General features: G+C 48.7%; 1 protein-coding gene across 2 annotated transcripts; it reads left to right on the top strand.

The window, feature by feature from the left end:
• Window positions 1-6,513: 6,513 nt before the first annotated feature.
• On the top strand, window positions 6,514-11,180 carry LOC125508035. Of its 2 annotated transcripts, none has more exons than XM_048672579.1 (11): window positions 6,514-6,720; window positions 7,740-7,828; window positions 8,286-8,601; window positions 8,704-8,787; window positions 8,873-9,388; window positions 9,477-9,606; window positions 9,693-9,855; window positions 9,946-10,074; window positions 10,171-10,365; window positions 10,456-10,578; window positions 10,663-11,180. In XM_048672579.1, exons 3-11 carry the CDS (start codon window positions 8,349-8,351, stop codon window positions 10,774-10,776), a joined length of 1,707 nt encoding a protein of 568 aa, XP_048528536.1. In that variant the 5' UTR covers window positions 6,514-6,720; window positions 7,740-7,828; window positions 8,286-8,348; the 3' UTR covers window positions 10,777-11,180. The 2 variants fall into 2 exon arrangements, with proteins under 2 accessions (XP_048528536.1, XP_048528537.1); XM_048672580.1 differs by lacking the exon at window positions 6,514-6,720 and adding an exon at window positions 6,835-7,248.
• Window positions 11,181-12,634: the final 1,454 nt, after the last annotated feature.

Raw genomic sequence — 12,634 nt, 5'->3', positions numbered from 1 at the left:
CGCGCCGCGGAGGTGGTAAGAGGCGAGCCAGGTACACTCCGAGGCAAGGGTGCGCTGCCCGTGAAAGAACTGCTCGCATTGGTTGAGCCAGTTGAGGGGGTCCTCCGTGCCGTCATAAGTGGCGAAGTCCATTTTGGCAAACCGCGGCAATGTCTGAGTCAGAGCGTCGTGGACGACTGGCTCGGAGGTGCAAAGCAGCGAGGACTGGGGCGCCCGGTCAGCATGGCCGCGGCTCGTGGAGTTTCTCGCCGAGCCGGACGGATCACCGAACTGCAGAGTGGGTGCCGGCGGGTCTCTTGTCGACGTGTAGATGGGTGGCGGCAATGATTCGATCAGCCAGGCCGGTATTGGGGACGACGACGGCGGTAAGCAGACTTGCTAGATTGGTACGCCTCCCTGCGTGGGTGACCCGGGCCCCGTGCTGGGCGGTGGCGGGGCCGGCAGCTGCGGCTGCGGCGGCACAGACCTAGATGGTGTGGGGGACGCAGCGAGGGCCGGGGCCGGCCACTGTGGCCATGGGGGCGTGGCAGCGGGCGGCGGTGGGGCCGGCAGCTGGGGCGGCGGCTGCCCGGACCCAGGAGGCGTCAGAGGCGCGGCGATCGCCGGAGCAGGCCACTGCGGCCAGTAGGGGGCGACGGCGGGCGGCGGCTGACCAGGCCAGTGGTGGTGTAGAGGCCCGATCGACGCCGTGGTGGCCGCGTATCAGGGCAGGCGGCTAGCCTGATCGCGGCAGCCGGCGGCAAGGGCGGCGGCTGCCCGTAAGGCCCGGCCAGGTAGAGGCGGATGCCTTGGATGGCGGTGACGAGGTCATTAAGGACCCCGGTGATCTCTGCCGGGGAGTAGACGACGACAGGTGGCGCGGTGATGGGCAGCGACTAGCCGGTGGAGGCCCCCGCGGAGGAGCCGAGCGACGCAGTGGAGTTGTCGACCGTGGTGGCGGAAGCGCCAGCGGCGCGGTGAAGTTGTCGACCGCGACGGCGGGAAATGCCAGCGGCGCAGTGGAGTGGGCGGCGGTGTACACCCTCGATGCGACTATATCTCCCATGTGTCGAGGCACGACTTAGAGGCATAATCGCATTGAAGGCATATGTCGCAAGTTAGGCAATCTTCACAACATCCCATGTAATATATAGATAATAAAAGGGGAGATAACATAGTTGGCTTACACTCGCCACGTCATTCAAGTGCATAAATAACATTACATCAATCAAACACTCATGGCCCGACTACGGCGCCAAAATAAAAGATAACCCAACATGCGACATGGTCCCGATCACCCCCAACAGGGCACCACTACTGATCATCAGGAAAAGAAACATAGTATCGTTGAGAGTCTTTGTCGAACTCCCACTTGAGCTCAAGCGCGTCACCTGGAGCGGAATCATCAGGCCCTGCATCTGGTTTGGAAGTAATCTGTGAGCCACAGGGACTCAGCAATCTCGCACCCTCGCGATCAAGACTATTTAAGCTTAATAGGTATGGCAAGGTAAAAATATGTGGAACTGCGGCAAGCGACTAGCATATATGGTGGCTATCCTGTTCGCAAAAGAGAGCGAGAAGAGAAGGCAAAGCGCGAACGAATAACTAGAGGGCATCCTGCGGCAAGCATTACTCCAACACCGTGTCCACTTCCCGGACTCCGCTGAGAAGAGGCCATCACGGTAACTCACACGTTTGATTCATTTTAATTAAGTTAAGGTTTAAGTTATCTACAACCGGACATTAACAAATTCCCATCTGCCCATAACCGCGGGCACGGCTTTTGAAAGTTCAAATCCCTGCAGGGGAGTCCCAACTTAGCCCATGACAAGCTCTCACGGTCAACGAAGGAATAGACCTCCTCCCGAGACGTTCCGATCAGACTTGGTATCTCGGTTCTTCAAGACACTTCGACAGGTTAAAACAAGACCAGCAACACCGCCCGAATGTGCCGACAAATCCCGATAGGAGCTGCACATATCTCATTCTCAGGGCACACTCAGATGAGACATCCTACGAGTAAAACTAACCCTCAAGTTGCCCCGAGGTGGCCCCGCAGTCTACTCGGTTCGGACCAACACTCAGAGGAGCACTGGCCCGAGGGGGTTTAAATAAGATGACCCTCGGGCTCCGGAAACCCAAGGGAAAAGAGGCTAGGTGGCAAATGGTAAAACCAAGGTTGGGCATTGCTGGAAAAGCTTTAATCAAGGCGAACTATCAAGGGGTTCCCATTATAACCCAACCGCGTAAGGAACGCAAAATCCGGGAACATAACACCGATATGACGGAAACTAGGGCGGCAAGAGTGGAACAAAACACTAGGAGAGAGGCCGAGCCTTCCACCCTTTACCAAGTATATAGATGCATTAAGATAACATGGCAATATAATGATATCCCAACAAGTAAATAGATGTTCCAACAAGGAACGGCCTCCAATCTTCACCTGCAACTAGCAACTCTATAAGAGGGGCTGAGCAAAGCGGTAACATAGCCAATCAACGGTTTGCTAGGACATGGTGGGTTAGAGGTTTGACATGGCAATTTGGGAGGATTGAAAGCAAGTGGTAGGCATCGTAGCATTGGCATAGCAAAAGAGCGAGCATCTAGCAAAGCAAAGATAGTAGTGATTTTGAGGGTATGATCATCTTGCCTGCCAAGTTGTCAGAGTTGACTGGATCCTCGAAAGCAAACTCAACGGGCTCCTCGTTAGTGAACTCGTCTCCCGCCTCTACCCAAACAAGACAAACAAGCAACAAGGATACAATCAACCACGTGCAAAGCTCAAACAATATGATGCAAGGATGGTATGCTATGCAGGATGTGATGCGGGATGCATATGCAAGATTTGACAAGGAATGCATGAACCTGGCCTCAATTTGGGAATCCAAGTGTGCCACTGGAAAGATGAGATGAAATCGCTTGAAAACGATATAAAGAACGCCGGAATCGGAGTTACGGTTTGGAAATGGCAAGCGATTCAATTATGACACCGGTCTGCGATTTACAGCAAGTAGCCATCTAAATGCAACGAGATGAACATGCTACAACACTCAAACATGGCATAAAAATACATGGCAGGGATGCATTAAAGATGCTTAACAAAAGTCTAGCACTGAGCTACGGCCAAATCATCCATTAACAGGTTCAAACAAGCATGGCAAAAATGCATATGGTAAACAGATTTCAGACTTATTGAAATTAACACTTGTCTGGAATCTCAGATCAGATAGCACTCTTCGGAGCAACAAAACTATATGCTACAGGACCTGAACATGGCAAAGTAAAGCATGGCATGGAGCTACTCAAAGAGCTTAACAAAAGTCCCTTAGTGACCTTGAGCCAAAAGGGATCAGAAAATACAATTGCAAGCATGTGAACAAGGCAAAAACATAATCAGTTCTCAGACTTAGTGAAAACTGGAACATGTTGACACAGATATCAAGTAGGCATGTTTTCGAGCTCGATGCACTCACCACAGAGCAAGTCATGATAATCTAAGCATACACCCATCAAGAATACACAAAATGCAAGCTAGACATGGTAAGGACAATAGCATAGCATGCACGGATCAACTACAACATCCCCGGCAAAATCGCTAACAAGTAGACAATCTGCCCAGATTCACGAAGTAGCAAAAGTAGAGCTCGATTGACTCAAGCTAGGGTGCTCCATAATTGCAAACAAAGACATGGATGAATAGAGCACTACAAGATTAAAAAACATCCTTACTGATCATCCTCAAAAGAGGCACGGAGCACTAGGAAACAACATGAACATATGGCCATATGAGATAAACAGCTCAAGGACTTGGTGGAAATGCTAAGTCCCTGAAATCAGCATTACCAAGTGCCTCACTTTGCAAGATTGTGCTAGTCATCACACACATCACAAAAATACATGGGTTCCACCTCTAGAAAGATGGCAAAACCCTTAACAAAACATATGTAGAGCTCAGGGGCATATCATGCACACAATAATCATGGCAAAAATGACAAATATCTAAATGGAGTAGCAGATCTGACAATTATCTCAAGTAGCCCTTTTCTAACAGCATTTCGGGCACCAAGATGAACTCAAATGAAAATGATGCAGTGGAACGAAATGATGTACTCTCCAAGACGAACATTTTGATATGCTATATGCGTGAAACGGAGCTACGGATGCAAAGTTATAGCACGATGAACAGGAGCATATGAACTAGGGTTTCGGGCAAAAAGTCAACCCTCGAGATTTTAGATCTCAGATCTGGCACGCTCTACGAGGTTCGGTGGCCGGAGCTTCGAGGTCGCCAGACTTGGAGAGGAGACCGGAGCCGGGGCTGGCGAGCTCCGGGCGACGCGTTGCCGGTGGGGCCGGGTCGGCGGCGGGGCCGGCGCGGTGGTCGGAGGGCGGAGCGGGGCGGAGCGGCGCCCCGGGCGGCGAACGCGGCGGTCGCCGGCGAGGCCGGAGCAGGGCGGCGGGGCCGGCGCCGGCGAGGAGGAGGCGGGCGGCGCGGCGAGGGAGAGGGCTCGGGCGGCCTCGGGCGAGCGGCGGCGGAGGCGATGGGCTCGCGGGGGCCGGTCTCGGGCCCGAGCGGGCCGGCGGCGGGGGAGAGATGGCGGCGACACGTGGCGGGCGCTGAGTGGCAGCGGTTGCCGGCGGACGTTGTCCGGCGCGGGCCGGACACGTCCGGTGCGGGCCGGACACGTCCGGTGCGGCGGATCTGGGGATTTTTTAGGGTTTCGGGGATGGGATCCGAGATTTGGAATGGGGGGTCTTTAAATAGAGGTGGAGGGAGCTAGGAGAGTCCAAATGAGGTGCGGTTTTCGGCCACGCGATCGTGATCGAACGCTCTCGATGATGGAGAAGGTTTTGGTGGGTTTGGGGCCAAATTGGAGGGGTGTTGGGCTGCAACACACACGAGGCCTTTTCGGTCCCTCGGTTAACCGTTGGAGTATCAAACGAAGTCCAAATGGTACGAAACTTGACAGGCGGTCTACCGGTAGTAAACCAGGGCCGCTTGGCAAGTCCCGGTCCAATCCGAAAATGTTTAATCCCCACACACGAAAGAAAGGTAGAATTGACCACCGGAGGAGAACGAAGCGCCGGAATGCAAAACGGACAATGGGGAAAATGCTCGAATGCATGAGATGAACACGTATACAAATGCAATGCACATGATGACATGATATGAGATGCATGACAATGATAACAACACACGGAGACAAAAACCCGAACCCGAGAAAATAAAATAACTTAACGCCGGAAACGGCAAGAGTTGGAATACATATTGGAAAGTCATATACGGGGCGTTACAGGCGGTGGTGGACAGCGGCAAGGTGGGCAGCGGCGGGGTGGGTGATGGTGCAGACATGATCGGACCCAAGCTACCTGATACCAAGGTGTTATGAGTTAGGGTTCTGCCGGTTCTGAGGCGGAGATTGTAGGGGAACGATGAAGGATGACGAGGACGAGGGCGCGGCGGCCGATGGCTGGGCGCCGTCCTTGCATGGTGGAGAAGAGGCGGCGGCGCAAGAGGCGGCTAGGGTTAGATCTTCCGGCTCCCTAAAGAAAGCCGAGCAAATGATGATTGCTTCTTACTTGATTATTAGATTGATACATCTCCTCTCCTTACATAGAGAGGTTTACTTTTTTAACAATATAAAAAGATTTATTTGGCTCCTAAACAAACAATAAGATAATTAGGCTAAGTCGATAAGATAACTTGGGCCACAACACATTGGGCTAAGCCCCTAAGTGTAGGCCAAAACCGATGCCAAATTCACTTTTTGAACATTTGGCACCGGTGCCCTACATAGCCCAACCGATGCCAAATAAAAATTTCAGGGCATCGATTCCTCTACTTGTTCCGACGCCATATTTTGTTGAGGCAATAAACTAGACAACCACTGTACTTTTGCATGCGAGGCACCACCGGCGAGACACTGCTTTGAGCTGATATATTACTAGTTTATACGTAGGTGGGCCAGAGGTGGATGGGTGCCAAATTCTTCACGTTGTGGTGCCGGTGCTAAACTTTTTACATTTGGCATCGAAGTGTATGTGGCAAACTTTTTAAATTTCTGACACCGAACACATAGTGGAGGGCCTAATATGAGCTATAACAGACGATGACCAAAGTCGGGCCGTGCACTGCATGCATGTGTACCGAGCGTCTGACAGAGGGTTCGAGCATGAGCACCACTGGCACCTGACGATCCCATATCTCTCACTCATTAAATCCGTCTACAGTGTCGTGTAACAGCATGCACTGTTGCTGACCCGCGAGCAGCAGTAAATCCTCAACCGCCCACGGCCCACCACACCCAACCAAAAAATTAATCAATTTCTGCCCGATATACGATTCCACTACAGTAGAGCGTGCGTACTCTACTGTCTAATCCGAAAACAACGGAAGATCGGTCGATGCTCCGAGCCAAACACGATTTTTTCTTTTCCGGACTCCGAACCGATCGTCCGTGCGCGGCGCAGCGCAGGAGGAGAAAGGCGATGACGCCGCGCAGCACTGTAGCCTCCAATCTTTCCTTTTCCTGCCCACCACCACCACCTGCCTTTGAAGTCGAGCCCCCTCCCTCCTCCGATCCACACGTGGGGGTATATACTAGTACGTGTATATACGATACCACCACCACCACCACCACCTCGGCGACTTCGCTCCTGCCGGCCCGGCCATCTCCATCCACCGTCCGCTCCGGCCGGCCACCTCGCCGCCGCCGCCCGTCCCCTCCTTGTGATGCTTCGGTACCCGCCTCTCTCTCTCTCCCTCCCCGTCTCGCCCTGCTCGCTCTTCTCGCGAGGATTGTTTTTCTTGTTTCTCTTTCCGGGAGCTCGGAGGGGATCCCAGGTGTTCTTGGCGGCGGGGGAGGAGGCGGCCTTGCTTGTTCTGGATCGACTGCCAAATCTTCTGCTTATCTGGTGTTTCTTTTGCCGGCGGGGTTGGTTTGTCGGTAGAGCGCACACAACCACGAGCGCTTCTTCTGCTTATCCACCAATGCCGCAGCTGTGTTGTCGATTTCTGCTTGGATTCAGCCTGGGTTACTTTCACGCAAACCATCTCTTGTTTCCTCTGCCGCTCATAAATAGGCCGCTCCCTTTTGATCGAGCTGCTGCCTGGCCCTTCCTTCAGAAAAGAAAAAAGAAAAAGAAATGCCCCTGCATTTGACCAATTTGTCTGCTCTGTTTCTCCGATTCATCCGGGCTTTTTCCTCTGTGCTGTCATTTGATTTATGGGATTATTAGTCTGCGCAGACGTGAATCCGACTCCTTCAGGTTCTTGCTGGCGACTACTATTTGGTTTCCTCTCCTTTCATTTCCTTTCGGAAAGAAGAAAACAAGTTCTTGGCTAAGTAGCAAGATCCAGCTCCGTTGCTAGTTTCAATCCGACTAATTTAATCCCCACTCCACTCTGGGTTTCTGTGTTCCTCGCCTCTTAAAAAGCTTTAAAAAAATCCTTCGTTGGTGGCCGTGGAGTCAACTTGTCGAGCTGAGAAGTTCAACCAGCAATAAAGCTCGGCGGAATCTTCAGACTTGTTTATTCTTTTACCTGGAGCTCCTAGTTGTTTCCAGTACAACCATCTTCTTATTTAGTATAGCATTTTCCCTTGATTCAAATCAATTCTATAGCTGTGAGTGATGATGCGCACACCAACTGTTGATTTGCGGTTTTATTATGAGCATACATGTCTTTCCACTTTTGAACGGTCAATAAATGGATTTGTTCTTACCACTTTTGAACGGTCAATAAATGGATTTGTGCGCAGGCTGTCGCAAGGAGGCGGAGTGCTGCGCTGCGCTGGTGATTACTAGTAGGCATCACATCTCCGGCCTCATTTGCCCTGTTCATCACCAGGTATTTTCAGTTCCATCCATGTAGCCGTTCAAGAAATTTGCTAGCGTTATCTTGATTGATCTCTCCGCCTTCTATTGTCACGGTAAGACGTTCATGGTTTCATTGTCTGCTTTGGTTCCTGCATCTTGTTCTTAGATCAATGCATGTCCCCTCACTGCAAGTTCCATTATATTAAGTTCTAAATTAATCACCCTCGAGATCTTCAGTAGGAGGAGGGACCTGTTTTTTTCTCGTTTATTTTATCATCAAAGATTTAGAGAGCCATAAAATGGATGTGTCTTGCCATCTTCTTTCTTTTTATCAAACAAATTTGTAGTTAGTTGTTTTTCATACAGCTGCATGAATTAGGCAACCAACTTTCAGATGTACTACAAGCAATCTAGGGTAGGCACACCTGTAATCTCCACACTGTGAAGAACAAGCCAGCTGATCTCTGTTGAGCCTTTTTCTTCTGCAGCTTCTTGGAAGTCTACATTTTGGTCAGACCCTTTGAAGAAGAAATCCTCTCACAACTACTACCATGGGTGCCTGTGTGTCTTCAAGCAGAAGGCGGAGACCGCAGAGATTGCGCTGCACATATCGCCGCGGAAAGGTTTTGAGAAACACGCCTACCATACGCGCCAGTGATGTGGGGACCTGTGCTGCTTCTGGAGAAGTTGTCCATGTGGAGACTTCTGCGGCCACTCGCAGGAAATCCGATGGCTCTAATGTAACATTCCACCTCACACAGCTGCAGTGGCATCATAGCGAGCTAGACTCTGAAAATGGAAGCGGTAATCGGAGTTTTCATGTTACTTTCATACATTTTAGGATCCAAAGTCTTTACATTTCACATTTAGGATCGAAAGTCCTTATATTTTGCCCTATTGGTGCAGTTGTATGTCAGGAAGAAGCATGGTTCGATTCTGTCAGTATTTTGGGGTCTGATTCCGATGAGGACTTCAGCAGTGTCAACGGAGGTATTGTATTTTCTCTGGACAGGTTTGATTAGCAGTAGGCATATGAATTTGTTCTTATATATTTATGCACAATCTTTTCTTGCAGACTTTCCTGCCATGTCGAGCGCAGGAAGGACACACTTAGTGCAGTGTGAAGATGCTTCATGTATTGCTGATTGCATCCAGAAGTTCGAGAAGTTTTTCGACAGTTCATGTGTTGCTCAAGCTGTTGAACAGTACCTAACAAGAGATGCAAACTGTATGGATAAATCAAGCCAATCCGGTGTTCAGGAAGCAGAGAGGCTTAAAATTGCAAGTTCGGAAACATCTGATATCTCTGGTGCAAAGGTGGAGGAAGCAAAGACAAAAAATGATGGCGTAAAAATGCTGACAAAACTTCGAAGAGGTGACGAGGCATGCAATAATTTGAAGTCTTTCAAAGATGGAGAAAAATCTCATGAAAGTATCTTCAAAAGTTTGACACCAGTGTGCACGCCTCGTCATGCTAATAAGGTTCAGCCTTTGGGAGTGGCGAGCCCACGGGGCCAAAAGAAGAAGTCAGGAGTTGTCAGGCTCTCTTTCACGAGGACATCTTTTGATGGGGAGCAAATTACTGAAATATGTGAGTTTTCCTCTGATGTGTCTTACCATATTTTTTCTACATTAGATAATTTTCAGAAATATGATTGATGTTGAATCTCTATCCCCAGGCTCTAGGAGGTACTTGATTCGTCCAAGAGCCGGGCTATTGATTCCTCAAGCCAGCGAGAAAATATCAGAAGGTTGTTGGTCCATTCTTGAGCCTTCGACCTTCAAGCTACGCGGAGAAAGCTTTTTCAGGTAAGAGTTGGTGCACCCTTTGCTTGTCTTGTTTTGTAATTTTCTAGTACATGAACTTGGTTTTAATTTGTATAACTTTTATGTAGAGACAAAAAGAAGGCAGCTGCCCCAGGAAGTTCTCCATATACTCCAATCGGCGTGGACATGTTCATGTCACCAAGGAAAATACATCACATTGCCCAGCATATTGAGCTACCATCTATAAGGCCAAGTGAGAAAGTTCCTTCGTTACTTATCGTAAATATTCAGGTATGATAGTCAGAACTCGCTGGTTTCCCCTAGACATTTAGGATGCTAGTTGTTGCAATGATTACTAATGCGTATGTATTGTGCACCCAGATGCCTACATATCCGACTGCTATCTTCCTTGGGGACAGCGATGGGGAAGGGATTAACCTGGTGTTGTATTTCAAACTGAACGACAACTTTGAGAAAGATATTTCTCCTCACTTCTATGAGAGTATCAAGGTAAATTTTCTCTCCCGTCTTTGTTCGCAGACAACTGATGCATGTTGATGACCTAACTGATATGCCCTTGATCTCTGTTTTCTGTCTCATTTACAGAGACTTGTAAGCGATGAGGTAGAAAAGGTCAAAGGGTTTCCATTAGACTCAACTGTTCCTTACAGGGAAAGATTGAAAATATTGACTGGGTTGGTTAACCCAGATGATATGAATCTGAGTTCTGCGGAGAGGAAACTTGTGCAGGCTTATAATGAAAAGCCAGTTCTGTCACGGCCTCAACACAACTTCTATGTGGTGCGTGACATTTTCTTGATGCATGCCATCTTTTTAGTTTTTTTGCTAGCATCTCCACTCCTATATAACATATGGGTTTGATACATACAGGGATCAAATTACTTGGAGATAGACCTAGATGTGCACCGGTTTAGCTTCATATCAAGGAAAGGGCTCGAAGCTTTCCGAGAACGGCTGAAGCATGGTGTAATCGATCTGGGTCTAACCATACAGGTAGCATGATGACTCATTCTTCTTGATAAGTTGCTAGGAGGGATAACTTGTCGATGAACTGAAAATGTTGAGCGTGTCATGCAGGCCCAGAAGCAGGAAGAACTCCCTGAGAATGTCCTGTGCAGTGTAAGGCTAAACCGGCTTGATTTCGTCGATCATGGACAAATACCAACACTCCTTCCTTGCGATGACGACTGACACGTGACCTGGGTGTGCTAAGTTAAACCTGAAGTCTCAGTCAGGACCTCAAAACCATTTCCAGGTGCTCACAAGTTCTGACCCTTGAGGATTGATGACCTTCCCTTTGCTATGTGTGCTTGGAAGGGTTGCGTTGCTCTGCAAGATGAACGGTCCTGCCGCAGCCCGCAATGTTGTTATGTAAAAACATGCGTATATAGTCACGTTCATTAACAATCTGGATATGTGGGTCAACTTCGAATCTGTGAACCCCGCGAATCAGGAGTTGATGATGCTATCTGGACGGCCTTATTGGTTTATTTATTCAATTTATCTCTTCTCTATCTTCTAATATCATATTGTATGTACATTATTTGTTATAAGGCTATGCCAACCTCCATCCAATTAAACATCACATTCTGAAACTTGTTCTGGACGTAGCTATCATCAATATATATGTCTGAGTTTTTGCAATCCAAATCTTGAAGAAGAAAATAATAGATTTGATGCTAAAATGCTAGTATAACTGACACCAGTTATCTCAAACTAGAATCCAACGGGAGTTGTTTAGAGGGAAAAAAAGTAGTGTAGCTGTCTTTCCACCAAAACTGACGATGCCATGAATCCGGGGTATCCAGGGCACCAGAAGTCGGCCCACCAGACCTAGTAAAGCCCTCGCCTGCCCATGCCTTCTACCCAGCCCATGGCCTCCACCAAAGGAAGAATTCGGCTTGCCATCCAAGACACGCCGAACGGGAGATCCAGGACTCTTCAACCGCCTTAGCCGACTAAGAAACTTGTAATCCTAGGTCTCGTCCTCTATAAGGCGAGGTCGGGCTAGTCATTAGGTATCTTACATCTCATAGTTTCACTCCCTCGATACACATATGAACATCTGCGTACATTGTGCTTGTGCACCCTATGAACAATTGGAAAGTAGGGTTTTACCTTCACCATGAGGGCCTAAACCTGGGTAAACTTCGCCTTTGAGTTCCCCAACTCGATCATCCGAATGCTGCGGTACCCTGTCGAGGGATCTGTCAGATTCCAATCTGACAATGGCACTCCAGCCACCAGGCATGGGGTGCACTTGTTGGAAACAAGATACATATGTGATCTAGCATTATTCGTGGCATCTATGCTTAGGGCCTGATCTTTATATTTAGGCGCCATGAGCTTCGTCGCTGACTCAACGGGGTGAGTCGGCCTTGTCCCTCCCCTTGTTGAAGGCCAGGTTCTCATCTTTGGGAATTTGGAGTTCGTCACTGGCCAGCGTGATGAGACCCGTGTACATGATTCGGCACCTCCCACTTTGTCGAAGGCCTAGGAGCCGATGAAAATCTTCAACTTCCCCCACCTTTCACTTTGTCTGAGTGGTGGAGTCGCTTCACCAGATCTTGGATGAGGAAGAGTCTGACGAGGACAGTGACTTGAGCAACTGCCCGGAGGCAATCCTAACAACCGACTTGGCAGCGGTCCGGACTGTGGTCTACATGGTGGACACCAACAACACCGTTGCATGGAACACCGACGACATAGAGGAGGACGACGACTTTGACGTCACCACAACGACGACCAACTTGGACGTCTTGTGCACGCCAGTGACAGGCACAAAGATGAAATTGATAGTTTTTCGAGTTTTGAAACATTTTTGAATCTTGGGAACATTTTTAAAATTTGGAGCATTTTTATAATCTGAGAACTTTTTAAAAACTACAGTTTGAAATTTGAAACATTTTTCAAATGCATTAACATTTTTGAAATTCGAAATCTTTGTAAAATTCATTAGTATTTTCTTAAATTCAAATAAATGATTTTTTAAATCTTGAACATTTTTTGGAGTTTAAAAATGCAAAAGATAAAGATAAAAAATAAAAAA

This window comes from Triticum urartu, chromosome 5, assembly GCF_003073215.2.
Source record: "Triticum urartu cultivar G1812 chromosome 5, Tu2.1, whole genome shotgun sequence".
Taxonomy (NCBI): Eukaryota; Viridiplantae; Streptophyta; class Magnoliopsida; order Poales; family Poaceae; genus Triticum; species Triticum urartu.
Note: the sequence above shows the minus strand (reverse complement) of the source record. Positions and strands in the feature narration are given on the sequence as shown.